The sequence below is a fragment of the Castor canadensis genome, chromosome 4 (genome assembly GCF_047511655.1).
Source record: "Castor canadensis chromosome 4, mCasCan1.hap1v2, whole genome shotgun sequence".
In the NCBI taxonomy this organism is placed as follows: domain Eukaryota; kingdom Metazoa; phylum Chordata; class Mammalia; order Rodentia; family Castoridae; genus Castor; species Castor canadensis.
Window position 1 is genome coordinate 141088334 of NC_133389.1, and position 23064 is coordinate 141111397.

The window sequence follows — 23064 nt, forward strand, 5'->3', positions numbered from 1 at the left end:
CTGTTCTTTCTTCCTCTTGCTTGATAGAAATCGAAGAGCTTCCTTGAGAAAAAATATTATCTTCATTATCTATTATTCTTCTATACATAATGTCTGACAAAAATAAAAGTCTTGAGGATCATGAAGAAAGGAAAATGAAATCCATAATTAAGAGAAGAAAAGTAATATAAGCAAACTCACAGATGACATATTTAATAAATGAGAGCTTAAAAACAACTGTTAGATTAAAATTTTTTGAAGGTCAAAATCATGAAACTAGAGCATTTGAGTAGATAAATGAAAAGTACTACATCAGAGAAATTTGTTGGGCAGGTGCTATAGTTTGTATCTGGAATGTCTTCTATATGCCTGTTTGTTAAAGGTTTGGCTCCCAGTGGGAGGTCTTCCATTCATTGGGGGCATGCCATTCAAAGGGCTATTGGGAACCCTATTCCCTCCTCTTTGCATCCCAGCCCACCACAAGACAAGCAGCTTCCTTGGCCACACGCTCCCACCATGATATACTGCTACAGGTCCAAAAAGCAGTGGTCCTAGCTGACCATAGACTGAAACCGCCAAAATTATGAACCAAGATAAGCCTTTCCTCTTTTTTAAGTTGATTGTCTCAGGTATTTTGTTAAAGTAACAGGAAGCTGACTAACACAGAAAATTGGTATCAAGAAGTGAGGTCATTGCTTTAACTATACCTGGCAGTGTGGCAAATCCTTGGAATTGGTTTGTGGGAGGAGTTTTGAACAATTAGAATGATCAGGATAGAGAAGATCTAGAATGCTATACTTGGGGCTTAACAAATGATTGTGTTGAGGAATCAGGAAACCAGAATGCTGATAGAAACACAGTAAAAATTAAGCTCATAAAGTTTCAAATGAAATAAATACTTTATTGGGAATTAAACTGGATACTCCCTCCCCAATACCCTGGGCAAATAATTTGGCTGCATTATATTCATGCCCTGAGACTTTGTAGGAAGCTGAGCTTCAAAGTGATGAACTCATTTTTCTGGCAGGAAATTTCAAGGCAGCACAATGTTCAGGCAGTGGCATAAATATTATTGGTGGCTTTTAGCCAAATATATAGTAAGAATAGGTAGCAAAGAGGAGGAGGATAGAAAAATTTGGAAAACTTGCAGTTTGCCCAGAAAGAAGTTTTTGCCAAGGCAAGTTGCTAGAAAGATTACCACTAATAAAAGCCAGGAGCTTTACATCAGGACAATAGGAAAGGTCCCTAGAGAGAATCTTAGAAAGCTATAAGGCTTCAGCCATTACCACATGAGAGGTACAGAGATGAAAATTTGTTTCAGACTTTCCCACAGTCTTTTGAGAAGAGAGCCTTACTTGCCCATGACTGTCTCAGCGCAGTCAACAAGGCTCTCAGAGGCCACTGCAGCTGTGGTCAGGAGGACTCAAGACAGCTTGCGCTGGTGGCAGACCTTGGCATCATCTGTGTGATGCTGGTTTTGAAGAATGCAAGAGTTATGGGTCATGGAGACTTCTACCAAAGTTTCAAAGAAAAACTTTGGGTGGCAGGCAGTGTGTGACATGGTTGGAGTCCCTGCAAACAGCGAAGCTGTGAGAGTAAAGCCAAAGCTGTAGTGGAGACCCCAGGAAGTTAGAGATTCCAAAAATGTTAGATGCTATTTTGAGAGAGTAGGCAGTCGAAAGTCTTTCCATACAATGATCGTTTCTAAGAAGAAATAAAAAAATGTTTACAGGTTGGAAGAAGCATCCTTTGTAGGGTATTTAGGAATGGTTTCTCTAAGGATGCCATATTTAGGCTGAGATTGGAAGGTTGATAAAGGAGTTAGCGGTGCATAGCATTAGGGAAGGGTCCTGAGGTAGAAGCAAATTTGATCTGCTAGAGAACAGCAGAAAGGAGATTGGTAGGAAGGAGTTGCCACGGATTACATTATGTAGGGTGTATGTTTTATCCGTCTCCTCTCCTACCCCTTTTCTCCAACTAACGAGTATTACTAATAAAGTTTAAACATTGGGTCCCAAACTGTTCTCCTGCATTATGTTTTTTTCATGTCATGAATCATTATTTAGCAGTTATATCGCAAATCTCACCATTTACATTTAGCTTTTAAGATTCTTTGCCTACCAAATTTATTTTCTCATCTTGGCATGAAATCTATTTTGAAGTAATCATCATTTGATTAGAGATTATTTTCTATTACTGTCATCAAATAGACATGGCTGTCTCCTGTTATAGGCAGGAAAATTGGTGTTAGTCCTGAAAGTTTATAAATTTTTTTCCTGATCTTAAATTTTAGGATTTCCAGTGAAAAAGGGTTTCTTTCTTTCATTAAAAAAAAAAAAAAAAAAAGGTGTCTTACATGCAGAAAGCTCTTGGAATTTGCACTCAAGCCTTTAATTCTAGAAAATTTCCTTTTGCTACTTATTTAACTACTCCATTTGTTTCCTTTTATTCTCTTAGAGCTTGTGATTTTGAGTTAGGGTTTATAAATTTTACAGTTCTCTTATGATTGCCATTTCTTTTATGTTTTTGCTTTTTGTTATAGTAATATCACAAACATTGACATACTGTAATTTCTTTTAGCCTTTTTTGAATATGATTCACAGTAAGAAACACATTTTACACAGCAAACCAGTTCACATAAATCTAATCAAAACAAGAGTTTCTTAATAGTATTTACCATTATTATGTATAATGTATTCTATTTTTTATTTTAGTGTATTGTATCTGATTCTATTTTTTAAAATAAGATGCTAGCTTTTATATGTTAAATCAGTTCTTCTCAACCTTGGGCAGGTTTGCCCTCCAGAGGGAAAATAGCAATATCTGGAGACATTTTTGGTTATCACATCTGGGGAGAGTGCTACTGGTATCTAGTGGGTAAGAGGCCAAAGATGATGCTAAATATTCTATAATGTACAGAAAACAAATTATCATTATAAATGTAAATTATGCCAAGACTGAAAACCCCTACACTAATTTTTTTAGCTCATCGTTTAGGAGATTCAGGAGCATGGCACTCACATCAGCTTGGCTCTGGTGAGGACCTCCTGGTAGATGGTATCATAGTGGCAGGAATACATGCAGGTAGAAGAGATGACATGGCAAGACAGGAAGCCAGAAACTGGGGAGGGGCCAGGCCTGCTCCTCAAAAACTTGCTTTTGAGAGAACAACCAAGGACTCACAAGAATTACCTTAAGTCCTTCTGAGTGCAGTGCCCCCAATGACTTAATGACCCCATTAGGTCCCCATCTCTTAATATTGCCAAGCTTCCAACTGATGGTGGTCTGACCACATCCAAACCATAGCATTCAGTATCTGACCTCCAAGTTCATATCTTTCCCACAAAGTACAATCAGTCTTATCTCCAATAGCCCCAACACTTAATTTCTTCCAACATCATTCAAAAGTTCATCTTAGACTCAAGACAAACTGTTCTCAGCTGTGAGCCTGAAAAATCAAGAACAATTTCCATACTTCTAAGATACAGTGGTAGGTCATTCCTATTCCAGAAAGGAAAAATAGAAGTAATAGGCCCAAAACAAGACCAAACCCCAGCAGAGTAATACATCATACTTTAATGCTACAATTCTAGCATCCTGTGCACAAAGGGCAAAACATACCCACTAATACCCCCAAGGAGTTTGCTGGTCGTAAGCCACATAGCTGCACTTTTGGGTTGAATGCTGATACCTGAGCTTTCCTAGATTGGCATCTCATGCGCCTGGTTGTTCTGCCTTTCTGGGTGCATGCTCTTGATTGCCCCACTGTGTTTGTACTCCCACAGCACCAGCAGGCTGACGGTCTTTGCCGGTACCCTGACTCTGCTGCAGACTTCTGCCTGGCTTCCCATGTATTCATTTGAAATCTGGGTGGAAGTTGTCATGACTTCACAGTACTTAACATTGCACACCTTCAAGATCAGTACCACATGGATGCCACCAATATGGACCATAGTCATGAGTGGTACCTGGGCCAACTCTAACCATGCCTCAGACTGACTTCACTAGCACCACCCTGAGGTGTCCCTGGGCCTTGTCTCTATAGGCATGTGCTAAGAAGTACTGCCTTAAAGATTTCTAAGAAACCCTCAAGGCCTCTTTCCTATTGTCTTGCTAAGTATCTTCTTTAACAAGCAATTGCACAGCTGTTCCTGAATGTTTTTTCCTCTTTCCATAAACAGACTGTGTATTTTTTCAGGTTTTTTTTTTTTTTCTGCCAAAATTCTGTTTCCTTTTGCTCTTGAGCAAAATATTCAAAAAATTCTTCCTGTACATTTGCTAGAAACTTTGTCTGCCAGATAAACTAGTCTTTCATCCTTAAATTTGGCTTCCCATAAAGTTCTAAAGTATGTACACAATGTATCAATGTATCCAAGTTCTTTACAATGGTATAACAAGGGTGGTCTCTAACTCCGATTTCCAATAGGATCCTTGTTTCCTTTTGCAATTAGTTCTTAGTTTCCTGCTCTTCAAAGTTGTCACATTATAATATTTTAGGCTTTTTCTACCCAGTGCCTCTAAACTCTTCCAACCTCTGCCCACTACCAAGTTCCAGTGGTACTTTCACATTTTCAGGTGTAGTTATAGCAATGACCCTGCTTCTCACTACCAATATTCTACGTCAGTCTGCTTTCTATTATGACAACAACAAAAAAAATACTCAAGGCTGGGTAACTTGTAAAGAAAAGAGGCTTATTTGGTTCACATTTTGGAAGATTTAACGTCTTGGCACTAGCATTGGCTTAGTTTTGGTGAGGATCTCCTGGGTGATGGCATCAGAATGGTGGAAGCACATACAGAGTGGAGAGTTCATATATCAAGATGGGAAAGTAGAGACCTAAACTGATTTTTGACTTCTCAGTGCCATGGTTTTTGAGTCTGGCTATACATATATTCAAATCACATAGGGAGATTGATTTAATAAGTCTGAAATAGCTGGTGACTATAGTTTTTAAAAACCTATCTGTTGTATATTGCCTTGACAAATACTCAGCTCTAATTTCATGTATTGTTGATGTCATATTTTGAAAATAGTTTTGTTACTGAAAACCATCTACAGATTTAATGCAATCCCCATCAAAATTCCAATTACATTCTTCACAGAAATATCAAAAATAATCCTAAAATTCATTTCTAAGCATGAAAAACCCAGAATAGCCGAAGCAATCCTGAGCAAAAAAGGCATTGTTCAAGGTATCACAATATCCAACCTCAAATTATACTGCAGAGCCATAGTTAAAACAGCTTGGACTGGCACAAAAACAGACACAGACAATGGGATATAGTAGAGAACCCAGTACTAAACCCACACACAGCCACAGCCATTTGATTTTTGACAGACAGAGGTGTCAAAACATACATTGGAGAAAAGAAAATCTGTTTTTCACAAATGGTGCTGGGAAAACTGCATATCCACATGTATAAGACTGAAAAGTTATCTCTGTCTCTCAGCTCTGTACAAAAATCAGCTCAAAATGGATCAAAGACTTTAAGACCTGAAACTTTGAAACTACCAGAGAAGCACATAAGGGAACCATTTCAAGATACAGGCAGGGGTGGGTGGGAGCTTTATACACTGTGGTAGGAATGTGAATTAGTGCAGCCACTGTGGAAATCAGTATGGAAGTTCCTCAAAACTAAAAATAGACCTTCCATATGACCCACCTATACCATTCTTGAGTGTATACCCAAAAGAATCAAAGGCAGCATATAGTAGAGATACCATGATTATTGGGATCTATTTATAATATCCAGTCAGTCTAGGTACCAATGAATGAATGAATGGATAAAGATAATATGGCATATGTGCACAATGGAGTTATTATTCACCCATTAAGAAAAATGAAATTATGTAAGTTTTCAGGAAAATGGATTGAACTGGAGATCATGTTAAATAATATAAGCCAGACACAGAAAGACAAGTATCCTGTGTTTAGTCTCATATGTTGCATCTTTTTTTTTAATTTTTATTTTATTCATATGTGCATACAATGTTTGGTCATTTCTCTCCTCTTCCCCCACCCCCTTCCTTACCCCCTGCCACCTCCCTCTCCCTCCCCAACCCCTCGCTAACTGACAGAAACTATTTTGCCCTGATCTCTAATTTTATTGAAGAGAGAGTAGAAGCAATAATAGGAAGGACCAAGGGTTTTTGCTAGTTGAGATAAGGATAGCTATACAGGGAGAAGAAATGCATTGATTTCCTGTACATGTGTGTTACCTTCTAAGTTAATTCTTCTCGAACTAACCTTTTCTCTAGTTCCTGGTCCCCTTCTCCTATTGGCCTCAGTTGCTTTAAAGTATCTGCTTTAGTTTCTCTGCATTGAGGGCAACAAATGCTATCTAGTTTTTTAGGTGTCTCACCTATCCTTATACCTCCCTTTTGTGCTCTCGCTTTATCATGTGATCAAAGCTCAGTCCCCTTGTTGTGTTTGCCCTTGATCTAATGTCCGCATATGAGGGAGAACATACAATTTTTGGTCTTTTGGGCCAGACTAACCTCACTCAGAATGATGTTCTCCAATTCCCTCCATTTACCAGCGAATGATAACATTTCGTTCTTCTTCATGGCTGCATAAAATTCCACTGTGTATAAATACCACATTTTCTTAATCCATTCATCAGTAGTGGGGCATTTTGGCTGTTTCCATAACTTGGCTATTGTGAATAGTGCTGCAATAAACATGGGTGTGCAGGTGCCTCTGGAGTAACCTGTGTCACATTCTTTTGGGTATATCCCCAAGAGTGGCATTGTTGGGTCATATGGTAGATCAATGTTTAGATTTTTAAGTAGCCTCCAAATTTTTTTTCCAGAGTGGTTGTACTAGTTTACATTCCCACCAACAGTGTAAGAGGGTTCTTTTTGCCCCGCATCTTCGCCAACACCTGTTGTTCGTGGTGTTGCTAATGATGACTATTCTAATAGGTGAGGTGGAATCTTAGTGTGGTTTTAATTTACATTTCCTTTATTGCTAGAGATGGTGAGCATTTTTTCATGTGTTTTTTGACCATCTGAATTTCTTCTTTTGAGAAAGTTCTTTAGTTCACTTGCCCGTTTCTTTATTGGTTCATTAATTTTGGGAGAATTTAGTTTTTAAAGTTCCCTGTATATTCTGGTTATCAGTCCTTTGTCTAATGTGTAGCTGGCAAATATTTTCTCCCACTCTGTGGATGGTCTCTTCAGTTTAGAGACCATTTCTTTTGTTGAGCAGAAGCTTTTTAGTTTTATGAAGTCCCATTTATCTATTCTCTTAGTGGCTGAGCTGCTGGGGTTCCATTGAGAAAGTTCTTGCCTTTATTAATTCCAGAGTATTTCCTACTCTTTCCTGTACCAACTTTAGAGTTTGGGGTCTGATATTAAGATCCTTGACCCATTTTGAGTTAATATTGGTATAGGGTGATATACATGGATTTAGTTTCAGTTTTTTGCAGACTGCTAACCAGTTTTCCCAGCAGTTTTTGTTGAAGAAGCTGTCTTTTCTCCATCATATATTTTTAGCGCCTTTGTCAAAGACAAGTTGGTTATAGTTGTGTGGCTTCATATCTGGGTCCTCTATTCTGTTCCACTGGTCTTCATGTCTGTTTTTGTGCCAGTACCATGCTGTTTTTATTGTTATTGCTTTGTAATATAGTTTGAAGTCAGGTATTGTGATACCTCCTGCATTGTTCTTTTGACTGGGTATTGCCTTGGCTATTCGTGGCCTCTTGTGTTTTCATATAAATTTAGTGGTAGATTTTTCAATCTCTTTAATGAATGTCATTGGAATTTTGATGGGAATTGCATTAAACATGTAGATTGTTGCATCTTTAAAAAAAAAATGGAACTGTGATCATCATTTTAAGCAAAATAAGCCAGACTCAGAAAGACAAGTATCTCATTTTTTCTCTCATATATAGCATGATTAAAACAAACTAACAAAAAAAAGACATGAAAGTAGAAGGGCAACTAGTATAGAATATGAAGGAAACTTGGGGATAAGTGTATATAATGAGAATAAATATGATCAAACTGTGTTTTAAAATGCAGAATAAGCATCATTCCGAGGTAACTTGAATATCAGCAGGTTTTTAAAGATACTTCAGCTACTTAAGATACCATGTTTCTCTACCATGGTAGTAGAAATAAACTTTTTCTTGTGTAGACCACATAGAAGAAAAGAGAGCATACTTAGCAAGTTACAAATAGCAGTGTCGAATAAGGAATCATAATAGTTTGCAAAGATGAGCCTCCTTGGGGCTCCCCAGCTTGGAGGAAATTAACCTTTAGTGAAGAAAGGGTTAATTACTGATTGTATGTGAACTTGAAGATATGAAAAATTTCTTCCAAATCTGAATATGCTTTCTTCTTGTCTGCCAACAGGTACAACTGTAACTGCTTTAAAGCTATTTAAGAATCTACCTGTAAGAAAGCAATTTTACTCAACTGCGAAAAAATGTAAAGATGAAATAAAAAAGATTCAGGATCTCCTCGTAAGCTATGGCATCCTTAAACCTGAGTTAAGGATTGTTTTTATACATAATAAGGTCAGTATATTTTATAAGATTTTTTGGGTAGATGATGTCAAAAATGGATAGTGTATTTTATGTAATTTGGATATGTGCCATGGACTGAATGTTTGTGTACCCACAACCCAAATTCATTTTTGAAAAACCTAATCACCAATATGATTATATTAGGAAACAGGCCCTTTGGAGGTGATTAGATCATAAGGGGAGAACCCACATGGATGGTATGAGTGCCCTAATAAAAGGGACCCTACAGAGTTACTTTCCCTCTTCTGTCATCTGAGGACACAGTGAGAGGCACCACCTACAAACCAGAAGGTTGGTCCTCACCAGAGACTGGGTCTGCAGGAAATCTTGGATTTCCCAGCCTCCAGTAGTGTGAGAGAAAAAATTTTGTTTATATGCTATCCAGTGTATGGTATTACTTTGTAGCAGTTCAAAGACAATATGTAGTCCTTTTTCAAAAATGCATTCTACATAGATTTATTTTTATTATGCAAACAGCATCTTTTGATTTGTCATCTAATATCTATATGAAATGTTATTGAACCTTATGTTAGTGATTCCCCCAAAAACCTTTTTCTTTTTTTTTTTTTTTTTTCATTTTTCTTTTATTATTCATATGTGCATACAAGGATTGGTTCATTTCTCCCCACTGCCCCCACCCCCTCCCTTACCACCCACTCCGCCCCCTCCCTCTCCCCCTCCTCAATACCCAGCAGAAACTATTTTGCCCTTATTTCTAATTTTGTTGTAGAGAGAGTATCAGCAATAATAGGAAGGAACAAGGGTTTTTGCTGGTTGAGATAAGGATAGCTATAACAGGGCATTGACTCACATTGATTTTCTCTGTGTGTGTGTTACCTTCTAGGTTAATTCTTTTTTATCTAACCTTTTCTCTAGTACCTGTTCCCTTTTTCCTATTGGCCTCAGTTGCTTTAAGGTATCTGCTTTAGTTTCTCTGCGTTAAGGGCAACAAATGCTAGCTAGTTTTTTAGGTGTCTTACCTATCCTCATCCCTCCCTTGTGTGCTCTCGCTTTTATCATGTGCTCATAGTCCAATCCCCTTGTTGTGTTTGCCCTTGATCTAATGTCCGCATATGAGGGAGAACATACGATTTTTGGTTTTTTGAGCCAGGCTAACCTCACTCAGAATGATGTTCTCCAATTCCATCCATTTACCAGCAAATGATAACATTTCGTTGTTCTTCATGGCTGCATAAAATTCCATTGTGTATAGATACCACATTTTCTTAATCCATTCGTCAGTGGTGGGACATCTTGGCTGTTTCCATAACTTGGCTATTGTGAATAGTGCCGCAATAAACATGGATGTGCAGGTGCCTCTGGAGTAACAGTCTTTTGGGTATATCCCCAAGAGTGGTATTGCTGGATCAAATGGTAGATCGATGTCCAGCTTTTTAAGTAGCCTCCAAATTTTTTTCCAGAGTGGTTGTACTAGTCTACATTCCCACCAACAGTGTAAGAGGGTTCCTTTTTCCCCCGCATCCTCACCAACACCTGTTGTTGGTGGTGTTGCTGATGATGGCTATTCTAAAAGGGGTGAGGTGGAATCTTAGCGTGGTTTTAATTTGCATTTCCTTTATTGCTAGAGATGGTGAGCATTTTTTCATGTGTTTTCTGGCCATTTGAATTTCTTCTTTTGAGAAAGTTCTGTTTAGTTCACATGCCCATTTCTTTATTGGTTCATTAGTTTTGGGAGAATTTAGTTTTTTAAGTTCCCTGTATATTCTGGTTATCAGTCCTTTGTCTGATGTATAGTTGGCAAATATTTTCTCCCACTCTGTGGGTGTTCTCTTCAGTTTAGAGACCATTTCTTTTGATGAACAGAAGCTTTTTAGTTTTATGAGGTCCCATTTATCTATGCTATCTCTTAGTTGCTGTGCTGCTGGGGTTTCATTGAGAAAGTTCTTACCTATACCTACTAACTCCAGAGTATTTCCTACTCTTTCTTGTATCAACTTAAGAGTTTGGGTCTGATATTAAGATCCTTGATCCATTTTGAGTTAATCTTGGTATAGGGTGATATACATGGATCTAGTTTCAGTTTTTTGCAGACTGCTAACCAGTGTTCCCAGCAGTTTTTGTTGAAGAGGCTGCTATTTCTCCATCGAATATTTTTAGCTCCTTTGTCAAAGATAAGTTGCTTATAGTTGTGTGGCTTCATATCTGGATCCTCTATTCTGTTCCACTGGTCTTCATGTCTGTTTTTGTGCCAGTACCATGCTGTTTTTATTGTTATTGCTTTGTAATATAGTTTGAAGTCAGGTATCGTGATACCTCCTGCATTGTTCTTTTGACTGAGTATTGCCTTGGCTATTCGTGGCCTCTTGTGTTTCCATATAAATTTCACAGTAGATTTTTCAATCTCTTTAATGAATGTCATTGGAATTTTGATGGGAATTGCATTAAACATGTAGATTACTTTGGCAAGTATCGACATTTTTACTATGTTGATTCTACCATTCATGAGCATGGGAGATCTCTCCACTTTCTATAGTCTTCCTCAATCTCTTTCTTCAGAAGTGTATAGTTTTCCTTGTAGAGGTCTTTCACATCTTTTGTTAGGTTTACACCTAGGTATTTGATTTTTTTTGAGGCTATTGTAAATGGAATTGTTTTCATATATTCTTTTTCAGTTTGTTCATTATTAGTGTATAGAAATGCTAATGATTTTTCTATGTTGATTTTATATCCTGCTACCTTGCTATAGCTATTGATGATGTCTAGAAGCTTCTAAGTAGAGTTCCAAAAACCTTTTTCATCCTAGAAATTTTAAGTGCTTCCTTTTATCAGATATTGTGATAAATTCTGATGATCTAAAGATAAGTAAGATTTGTTTTAGTCCTTTAAAGGATTCACAGTGTAGTAACAGTTTTCATCTTCTAAACTTGTTTGTTTTGTTTTGTTTTGAGGAGTTTGGTTTTTTTTTTTTTTTTAGCATTTCTTTCCATTTTTCAGAGCACAGGTGATAGGGAAAAGAATTCATCTCAATGCTTAAAGAATCTTAGAGCAAAGAAAGATTTACATATTTTCTGATTATTGTTTTTCCTTAAGTTCTCCATGAACACTTTGAAATATTTAATAGAAAGAGTTTAGTGTATTAGTGTGACATGGTAGTTTCCTGTAATTCTCATAGTAAGAAATAACTGAGGTGGCTATTAGATCAGTTTTACATTTGCCCTCAGAATGGAACTTAGAAGATTAATACTTACCTCAGCGTTACACAACTAATAAACTGTTGAGATGAGATATGAAACATCACATTTTTTGCAGTACAAATTCTTTACACTCTACTGTGTTCTCTTCCCATGTTAATAAATACATTACATTTATATAATTCTTTTCCAGATTTCAGAATACTTATAGTAACTTTGAGATAAATAGCATTGTCTGTATTTGTATGTGGAACTTGAAGGTCAGAGTGATGAAAGAAATTCTTTCATATTTTTTAGTAGGTAATAGTGCTGAGATCAGAATCTATTTTGATCCAGTGTTCTTTTACTCCGTGTCTTTTTACTCATTTATCAAGTAGAGTCTTTATCTTCAATGTTTAAGTTGTGGTGAAAGGTTAATGATGAAAATCTTTGGTCATCTTTTAAAATTTAAAAAAAAAAAAAAAAAAACATTGAGAATAGTCAGCCACCTGTTCCTGCTGGCGTAAAGTTCAACCAAATGATACGGTGAGATCCCTTCCAGCTCTACCATGCTGTGATTGCTCAGGATGTTGATGGATGGAGGCTCATCCTGCTAATATAAATAACCCTATAACCTCTTGATCCAAAGGACATTTAGTCACTAAAAGTTAATGTCCCCAAGTTTAAAAAAAGACCAAGGTCTGAAAAAAAACAATAATCAAGAAGGGAAAACTGATGAAATATGAAGAGAAGTAGGACCTGATATTTGTAAATGAAAATGAGTACAATAGAAAAATTTAAACTAAAGGAAAACAGACAAAAAACATACTGAAAATGAGGTTATCAGAAGAATTTGAAATCATATAAATTCTTACTCATTTAAAGTCAGATATTCATCTTTAAAGTTTTTAAGTTTATCATTTTCTCAACCAGTGTAAGATTATGTAGATGTTTTCTTCCTAAATGGAAAACAGTATTTTGTAGTATTTTTGGAGGACATTACAACTGAACTTCCATTAAGCAACTGGAAGTCCCTCCATGGCCATCAGTAATTTCAAATGCAGTTAAAATCAAAGTATGATGAGAATGTTATACCATGAAAATATCAAAAGTGTGATGGTAAAATTGTTAGCTGTTGTTATTATACAAGGAATTCATAGACTAAATTAGAATAAGCTTTGTATCTTCAAACATTTTTCTGTTAATACAGATTACTATTCTACTTTTTTGTTTCTTAATAGTCCTGTTGTGCCTCAAAATACATTAAAATATATTGTTAAAAATATTCCAAAGTAGCATTGACATTTTACCATAAATCTCTTGAGTATTGAATCCTACTCTGCTCCTAGCCTTTTTCTTTTAAACATGCTTATTTTCATCATTCTTCGAGTGTGTTTGTGAAGTTTTTTCTTTAAAATCTAAAAATGACAATACTAATGTCTTTATTTTTTTTCTGCTTTATAAACAGTCATATTGCACATATATGAGAAGTACTATTGCTATTTTGATAACTTGGATTAGATAGTGTTCCTTCTTTTTATGAAGGTTTAACCTGCCAAGACATTCTTTGAATACTGATAATGTTGATGTTCCTGCCAGTATGGTTATGTTAGAAAGAGGTATTTTTCTTCTTTCATCACCATGTTCCTTGAAAGCATACTGAATAATGAGACAGCCAAAGGAAAATAATTTACAAGTGGATTCAACAAGTTTATTTAAAGTAGATATTATTTGGAGAATTGCTAGAGCCGTTCCTTAGGTGAACACTTACAGTTTTCCAGCTTAGTCATAGAAGCTGAATCTCTGTGAGGTCCTGGTGTGTGTATTTTCATTTAGAAAGTAGTTATTTCCCAGAATTAAAAGTTTTTCTTAATATGATAATATCTGAAATTAATGTAGTGTTCCTAACTATTTTATATGACTATAAATAATTTTGTAGCCCACTAGTTCAAAACAATGTTAAATTTGTGATTTCAAATAAGGGCTGCTTTCCATACTTCATAATTGTTGATTTTGTGAATGCTTTGCTTTCCTTAAAGTATTATTTGAAGCTTTAAAAAAAATGTTTTTAATTAAAGTTTTGTTTGGCAGTGCTGTGGATCAAACCCAGGCCCTCACACATACAAAGCTTGTTCTTCACCACTGAGCTACATACACCCCCAGCCAGGAGTTTTGTTTTAATAATTGGAGGCCCACTGGTATTGCAGAAGCTGAATTGGATGTCATTGATACAGTTTTAACTATTACACAAGAGAGAATGGCTTTCCTCTATTTGCCCTTCGTGTCACAAGAGTGGTGATGGTGTTGGTGGTGGTTTTGTGTGTGTGTGTGTGTGTGTGCACTTTAAGGTCTGGTAGAATGATGACACAGCTTTGTATGTGTCTCTGATTTCAGTCACTGAAATCAGTCAGTCTGGCAGGGCCTTAGTCAGAAGCAGAAAACCAGAAACCTGGCTATGGAGATTTGGTAGGAATGTGCTGGTGGCTCTGTCTCTTGACATGATTTTCCAAGTCTCTAGAAAGGTACTTTTTGTGATGGTAGCTGAAGATTTGGATTTTTAAATTGAAGATAAATATTGGTGCCTTATAATTTATAGAAGCTACATTCATGGTATTCTTTGTTCATTTTGTCCTTTACAGCTTTCGGCATTTTACTCAGATAAAGCATTTTGAGTGTCCTAGTCTTGTTTCAGCTATGCTATGGGAAATCAAGGCAAAGTCTTTTGTCACAATTGGATCAGTGTTAAAGATTACCCCTGCCCCTGCTCACTCCTCTATCCCAGCCAAGGTTGTGGAAGGAATCTAATGAAACAGAGATTCTAATTGAGGAATGTGGCTCAAATGTTCCTTCCTTATGAAGAAATTATTCTTTAGTGCCAGTGTGGAAAATTTGGGTAGGTTTTGTTTTTGTTTCCTTTTTTTTTCCCCTTGTAGTGCTGGGCTCTGAACTCAGGACTTTGCACTTGCTAGGCAGGTGTTTTTATCACTTGTACTACATACCCAACCCTTTATTTCTTTTTTCTAATTGATGAGGTGGATATCCCTTTGGATATATTTTAAGGTTAGCTTTGGGTTAATTACAAATCATGAGTTATTTTAGTTTGGGAAGGGGTTTTTAGCTACTTGGAAATTAATAACTATTTATTAAATGATTCTCCATGTTTTCTTTGTTATATTAACTTCTACTTTTTATCTAAATTCTATGAAATATTACATATAAAAGATGAAAGACACCTATGTCAAATTTGTAAGTGTAGTTTCTCTTTTTTAGTGTTTATTTACACAATTAGTGTCTTCATAGTCTTCCATTTTCTGCCAAGAGAACTTATATGTGCCACAACTATTCCCATAGCATTTTCCACATATTTCTAGTATGCCATTTTGCTTCATTGGCAATACATTTGTATTCCATCTCCTCTATTCAGCAGCATCTTATGGGAGGGAGGGCTGCATCTAACTAATCTAGATTCCTCTTAAAACTCAGTGCATAGCACAGGGTGGTTTAGTAGATGAGTTTGGTAGTACTAAAATAAAAAATACGTAAATATTTTAAGCACCCTGGCCTCTCTGAAATCTTCTTCATAATATTTTTATTCATATAATTCTTTGGGGGATTCATCCTTTTGGATTCCCATACATTTTTAGAGTTTATTTACCCTTATATTCATATATAATATTCTAGTCTATTTCCTTTCTGGGATGCTTAGCTACTGATATGTCTTCATGAGAACTAATCAGGAAGTACATAAAGATTTTGCATGGACAGGGCAGTGGGACTGGATACAGGCAGGAGGATAGTTAACTCTCATCAGTTTGTATATTTTGTTTCTCCAGAGTCAATTAAATGGATCACATAATTATTCTGTTACTGCTGTCTAACCAAATATATTGATATACTTATTTATCGTAATACATTTTTTTTTTTTGTCCAACCCTAGGTTTCTCTTCTAGTCAGTAAGACCTATCAGGAAATCCTACACAAAGCTAACTTTTGAACTTAGTCCACTGAACATTGATAAAATGACCCCTACAGCTCATTTCAGTTCTGAAACTTTTTTACTGATATCTACATATGTTTTGAGAGCTTTCATTTCTCTGCTACAAAATTGGAATATCACATTTTTGTGACTTAAAAGTTCTGCTAAATTATTCACATATTAAGTCATACAATAAGAGATAGAAGGATTCCTTGATTTGTTTTCAGATCTGAAATGACTCCTGAAATTATTTTTTTGTCCTGCCTCAAATATTTTAGCAAATAGTGTTTTTAATCCTGTCCCCTTCCCGTTTTATCTTTATGTAAACCCAGAGTTTGAATGGATTGCCTAGTGAGGATGACATAAGGTTAAGATTTAACTTTCAGGCTGCGCCATCTTTTCCCCGGCCAGCCTGGCAGTTTGGGCCTGCCATAAAACTTTGCTCTATGGATGTGAAAAAAAAAGAAAAAAAGATTTAACTTTCAATACAATGTTCATTCTTCTATGGCTTTCTCCTACATCCTAGATACAGAGCCTTGAGTAGATGCTTTGGAAGAGTTATGTAATGGCCTGCATTCTGAAGGAGCTCACAATGGAAATAAGGAATTAAGTTGTAAACATGTATGAACATTTAAATAGATGAAAAGGATAATGAAAACTTAAGTGATTATCAAATGTTATCAGTAAATAAAATGGAAATTGAGAAGGATAAACATTACTTCAGGCCAGAATTTTAAGGGAAAACTTCATAGGGGATGTGTTTTGATCTGAGTCATAAAGAGTGGGTATTTAGCAAATGCCTTGACTGGGCTGCAGTTGATACTCAGATACATGTTGGTATATATAGATTGGCCTTCCCATCCCTCAAAAATTCTTACTTGTTCTGAACAGATATCATACTTAGTTGCTGTAAAATATCAAGAGACTTTAGCCATACCCTTTAATTGAGAAAATTATGAAAATAAAACTTAAACTTTGTTCACCATGGGATTCCATTCTGTACTAAATACTGGATGTTGAAGTGGGAGAATCACAAAGAATCTCTGAAAAAAAAATTCCTGTGGGTGGGAGAAAGAATCTGACAAAAAGTAGGACTTTACCTTAGCCTTTCATTATAAGCTCGCCTCTTTAGATCTTCATTTGTAGACAATAGTAGTGAACCTTTGCTCTCAGGACAAGATCACCCCTCCCCCATTTCTCTATCCGCAGGTGTCAGATGGGATTCCCAGAACTCCATAATGGTGGAAAGCTCTCTGCAACCTTCCCCTTAAATATCAGTCTTGGAACTATTAATTGCTTTGGGGCCATCAGCAATAATTTCATCATGTTTTTATTCCTGTTTATGTCACTCAAAACAAGGAGACTGGGTTCCTCAAATTATCCCTTATCACAGTAGACTCTTAGTACAAATCACTGCTTCTTTCTAACTTTCTTTTTCATATGCCCTCATCTCCTGAAAAGCCTCATGTCATATCAGTCACAAGTAAAATCTATGTCCTTAGCCTATTTTGGTCACCATCTAGCTCTAAGTGAAATCTGGCTTCCCCTGAGAACTCTGTGTCTTATATAGCCCTTTGCAGTAATTACTAATTTCACCTGTATCTCACATCCTGCTATCTCATTGCTACTTCCCACACATATTTTCTCTTCTCCCTCTAACAGCTCTACTCAGTTTTAAATTGTGTGTCTTTATAGGACCCCTCCCCCCATTGCTGTCACTCCACATACAAAATCCTCGCTTCTCAGATTTTTTATTTCCTCTCTTCCAGAGATTTTATTTTCTATCCTTCCTAAGCCATTCATTACTTGGCTGTCTCATAGACATTGTCAATGTCCAAAACTACCTACTGCATAATTTCCAGTGTTAAATATTTTAGTCTGTAGTCACTACCTCCTATCTGTCCATCTTACTCCCTCCAACAGTCCTTAGATTCTATTGGACCTATGACCCATTGATCCTACTGCCTTTTAACTATTTCTTGTTCCCTTAAGTCCTTACCTTCTATAAATTATATGGTCTATCATTACCCTTCTTCCCTTGGGCACTCTGAATTTTCTTGCTCCTTTCTCACTTCATTGTACTCGTTTGACTAACCAAGATACCCATTAAATATCCTTCTGTGTATCTTTTCAAGGCCTGAACTGGTACAACTGATCATGTGGAAGAAAACACCCATGACAACTAGTACCACTTTAGATTCATGATTGTTAATCTTAATGCTCCCTGGTAGTCAGACTACAATTTTCTCTTTTGGTCTCCTATGTCAGTGTTTTAAACATACTTTAATATGTGTACAGATCACCTAGGGACCTTATTAATGCAGATTTGACTCAACAGTTCAGGGAGAGCCTAGTGTTCTCCATTTCCAACAAGCCTCCAGTTGATGCAATTGCTGCTGGTCCACAGATCACTTTGAATTTTAACATATCTTTTCTCCTCAAACATACTACACTTCACCTCTGTCTTTACTCTCACCGGATGATCTTGCTTCCTATTACAATAAGAAAATTGAAGGCTTCAACATGCTACCTTACCTGTCTGCCACTATACCCATACAATCATTCTTCCCTTCTTTTGCTCTAAATGTACTGTCCATGTACCTCAGAATGTTCCAGTTGGGCAAAACATCTTAAATAGTTACCTGTACTCGTTGTATCTAATTAGTGTCCTTCCATTCTCTCTTGAACTTACTCCAGCTAGCCTTTGTTCCCTAGCACTGTACCTGAAGTGTTTTTATCATGGTCATTATTGACCTTCAATTTGCTAAATCCAGTGGCTACTTCTTAGTCTGTTTCTTAGCGATGGCACCATTAATCTCCCTATCCTTCGAACACTTTTACTTGGCACCTAGGTCAACATACCATTTTGGTTTTTTTATTACCTTCCTGGCCATTTTTATCAGTGTCCTTCCTGCTTCTGTCTCATGTCCCTAACTTTTAAACATTAAGTGTCCTGGAGCTTAGTCCTGGAATTTACTGTCTTTTCTACATATATTCATTTTATTGGTGTGCTTATTCATTCTCATGACTTTAGATCCCAGTTATGTATTGATGACTCCTATGTTTATATTTCATTCTGTAACTGCCCTGAACTGCAGACTCATAAATCAATCCAGCTATCATCCCAGTATTTCTCTTCTGAGTATCTAGTAATAGGCTTCTCACATTTAGCATGTTAAAAACTCGGGTCCATACCTAAAACTTGAGTTCTGTATCTTCCCTCACAGACTATTTTTTCTAGATCCTTACCTGTAAGTATATAAGAACTTTTTTTCGTTAACAAAATTAAAAGCCTTAGAGTTATTCTTGGCTACTCGTTCTTTTACATGCTAATCTGATTCAAGAGTAGTTCTGAAATTCTGCCTTCAAAAGATGTTTAAAATCTAACTGCTTTCCCCATGTTTAGGACTATAACTGTGGTCCAAGCTACTGTCATCTCTCACCTGGATTTTTGTATTAGTATTCTAATTGGATCCTCCTTCTTGCTTCCATAGCATCTTCAGTCCCTGAAAAATGTAAGTCAGATTATATTATTCCTCTTTAGTTAGTTCCCATCTCATTCAGAGGAATCAACAACTTTTTCTGTAAAATATTTTAAGTTATGCAGGTCATAGAGATTTTCTTAACCACTATTCAGTTCTGCTGTTGTAGGATGCAAACAGCCATAAACAATAAAACTACTTAGAAACTCAGGCAATGGGCTGTATTTGACTCCTGGGTTTGCTGACCTCTGTTGTATATTATCTGACCCACTATTACTTCTGATCTCATTTATTTCTTCTTACTCACTTTGCTTCATTCATTCCTCAGAACTGCCAGTCCTGTTTCCAACTTAGTACTGTAACTTTTCTAGTTTCTTTGCCTAGAACATTTTACTCCTTACATCTGGCTTAATTCTCATCTTTTAGTACTTACATTTTTTCTGTGAGACTCTTAGTTAGCTACCCTAAAATTGCAACCATTTTCCCTGTCCCACCCCCACACTTTCCTGCATTATTTTCTCCTTAAAATTTGTCATCATGAAATATGTCATTGTACTTATCTTTATTTATTGTGCCTCTTTATGAGTATAATTTCAATGATGAGAAGGATTTTTAACTATTTTTAATTGCCATATTCCTTGTGGCTACTAGTACTACCCCATGTGAGCATTCAAAAAAGCATGTTACATGAATGTATGTGATCAAGGCCTTAGAACAGGAGCACTTCACTGACATGTTGGTGGCACTAGCCTACACAGATCTGTGATCGTGAGTATGAAAACATCTAAGATCCAGAGGCATGTGGTTTTGTGAGCATTAAAAACAAACTGAATAGCAGAGTTAAGTAGTATGGCTTAGTGGATCAAGTTCATTCTAGGTGATCCAGATGCTCGTGGCTCATGCCTATAATTCTAGCTACTTGGGGGAGCAGGGATAGAAGGATCAAGGTTTGAGGCTGGCCTTGTGCAAAAAGTTAGGAAGATTCTTTTTCAACAAACAGTTACATGAGAGATTGAGGTAGGAGGATTGTGTTCTGAGGCCAGCCCAGGCAAAAAGAGAGAGATCCTACCTAAAAACAAACTAAAGCAAAGAGAGTTAAGAAGCATGCCTCAAGTGGTAGGGCACATGTGAGGCCCTGAATTCAAACCCTGATGGAAAGGAAGGTAGGGAGGGAGGGATGAGGAAGAAAAAGAGAATCAACATAAAAGGTTTCTATAGGAAAGTAGAGAGCACATTTAGAGAGAGTAAATAATTCAATTTAAATGAATATGTATTTTATATAAGGAAATAGAGGAAGATAAGTCCAGAGATTTGATTTTAAATGATCTTAAATGCTAGGGGCTAAGTGTTATTAGTAGAAAATTGGGAGCCATTAAAACCTTTTGAGTACAGAAGTGACTTAATCAAGATGGTACCTCTGACAATTGGTTTGGCAGTTGTCTGCAGAAAGGAGTTATGGTAGTTTATAAGTAGGGTAGTTATCTAAGAAGCTGGCACAGATTCTAGGCTCTTAAAATCTGATACCATTAAAAGGAAGAATCAGTGGGATAGGTTGACTGTGGAAAATGAAGAACATAAAAGGTTTGAAGATAACCAGTTTATTTGACTTACATGCCTAAGAAAATGATTATACCGCATCCTTTTTTAAATCCCTGAATGGATTTATCTGACTTTCTCCTATAATATGTAGTTACTTTCATGAATTACACTGACATAATTTTGATCTAATTCCAAAAAAAAGTTTCTAGAAACAACAAAACTTTTAAAGTGAAATTGTTACTATTCCAATGGTTTTTGTTAAGTAGTCAGTTTCAAGAGAAAAACTAATCAATTGTAGGCTAGATGTTACTCATTATCCGTAAGACTTACTACTTTTTTTTTTAAGCCCTAAAATTAGAGAGTGAAGAGCCATATTGTTGTGATGTTTGCCTGATGTGCTGCAAAAGCTATGGTTGGGGTAGCTTCATCTACAATGAGTTATGGAGAGGTTAGATAATTGTGTTCTATTTAATAAGGATAGAAATTAAAGGCTGAAATCAGATATCCTTATAAAGCAATAGCATCTTGATTTGCAAGTATCCTTTTCTGTGAAGTTAAAGCAGGAAAAATTAGCCCTAGGACTGTTGGAAAAGCTAGTCAGTTATTGTAAATATGTGTATTTGTTATTTAAATACTTTCCTAGTCATTAAACATCTTATTATATTTTTAAAATAAGAACTGTAAAGCATACACTATTTTATTGATCAGCTCCTGAATATTATTACTAGAGTGTCATGATGAACCATTTCTTTTTCCCTGCTTTGTTTTTTGGGAATAGGGAGGGAGGGAAGGAAGAAAAAAAGGAATGGAAAGAAGGGAAGGCAGGAAGGGAAAGAGAAGGGGTAAAGAAGGGAGGGAGGGAGGGAAGAAGCAAGGAAAGGAGAAGGAAAGAAGTAAGGTTATAAATTTTAATGTAACATTTGAGCCAAGAGACCTCTATATTGCATATTTGCGTACCAGAAATAAAAGGAATGGTTCTAAAACTCACCTCCAAGGTCTAAAAATACATTGCGTTCTTTTTCTTCTTTGACTTGTATGTGAAATTTATGTACATGTATTGATTTCTTTGTCATTGAATAATTTAAGGATCTTTATTATAGTTGCAATAACCTATACTTAAGCCTAAGTTAGTCAGTATGAGTTTGATCTCTCTTAGTTGAATATGGTTAGCTAATACATGAAGCAAATTTATTTTCAACTGGGTAATTAAATAATTCACTTATGTCAGCTAATGCTGTTACATTAGAGATTCCCTTATAAGCTCTAAGTGATCATATACTTTTTTTTTTAATGAACCCTCCCCAAAAAGACCTTTCATGTATAACTATGTGAGAGATGTCTCTTGAAAAATTATTTCAACTATGGAACTTTCAGAGGCCACCCACAATCTTTCTTTAATCAAATAAGGAATTATTTGCTTGTTAAGAAAATCAACTCTAGAGTTACACAAGCTTGACTTCGAATTCTGACCTTATGCCAGAAGATGGAATGTGTGTTGGGGAGCAGGGAGAGTAATGAAGCCTCCCCTCAAAGCAAGCCAGGTGACCTCTATAACAGTCTGGCAATCCTAGCTGTGGGACAATAAGTACAGTGCCTGAAAACCCTAGCCCTCATTTCCCATAACTCAGAGAGCTGTGGCTAGATGCCATCTTGAGAGAGAGAAAGACCTCTAGAAACCAGGTTTGCTCCTATACAACCTTACAGGGGAGACAGATTTGGTTTCCAGTTGTTTCTTATTATTCAAGGACTTGATTTATTGCTGAATTGTTAACCTTGTCAAACCAGTAGATTTTCTACTTATTCAAGGAAGAGAATTTAGCCTAACAGATCTGCAAATCACAGCATAGAAATTTAAATATGAAAAGCGAAAGTAATGTCTTCTCTCCAAAACTCCATTCAGCACAGCAACTCAACAACTGAATCCAAAGATAATGAATTGGCTAAAATGTTTGAGAGAGAATTCAGAAGCGTACAATTAAAAATGATCAGTCACCTTAAAGAAGATTCATACAACTTAGGAAATCAATCCAAGACCTAGACAGGAAAGTCAGCAATGTGGAAGAGAAATTCAGAAAGGATGCGGAAATTATGAAAAATAACTAATAGAAGTGCTAGAAATGAAAACCTAAATAAATCAAATAAAAGTCACAGTGGATAGTATTATCAGCAAGAAGAGATCAAGCAAAAAGAATATCAGAGATGGAGGACAAGATCAAGAGGCATTGCATGTAAACAGTCACAAGAAAAAGAATGAATGCATGTAATTATACCATCCAAGAACTCTGGGACATGATCCAAAGGCCAAACCTAAGAATTCAGTTTGGAGAAAAAGTTGTTAAATACAAACTAAGGCATAGGAAACCTGTTCAGTGAAGTCATAGCAGAAAATTTCCCGACTCTGTGTATTGATATGGGCATCCACATA

At 36.3% G+C, this 23064-nt stretch overlaps 1 protein-coding gene across 11 annotated transcripts in view; it reads left to right on the top strand.

Moving 5' to 3' along the window:
• Positions 1-23064, top strand: part of Pms1 (PMS1 homolog 1, mismatch repair system component) — a 108318-nt gene that overhangs the window by 49376 nt on the left and 35878 nt on the right. For 8 of the 11 annotated variants that reach the window (XM_074071261.1, XM_074071260.1, XM_020172397.2 and 5 more), the window contains one exon: positions 8339-8502. The exons of the other annotated variants lie outside the window; for them this stretch is intronic. In XM_074071261.1, coding sequence (XP_073927362.1) covers positions 8339-8502 — 164 coding nt within the window. The remainder of the gene's footprint in view (positions 1-8338; positions 8503-23064) is intronic. 11 annotated transcript variants of the gene reach the window in all.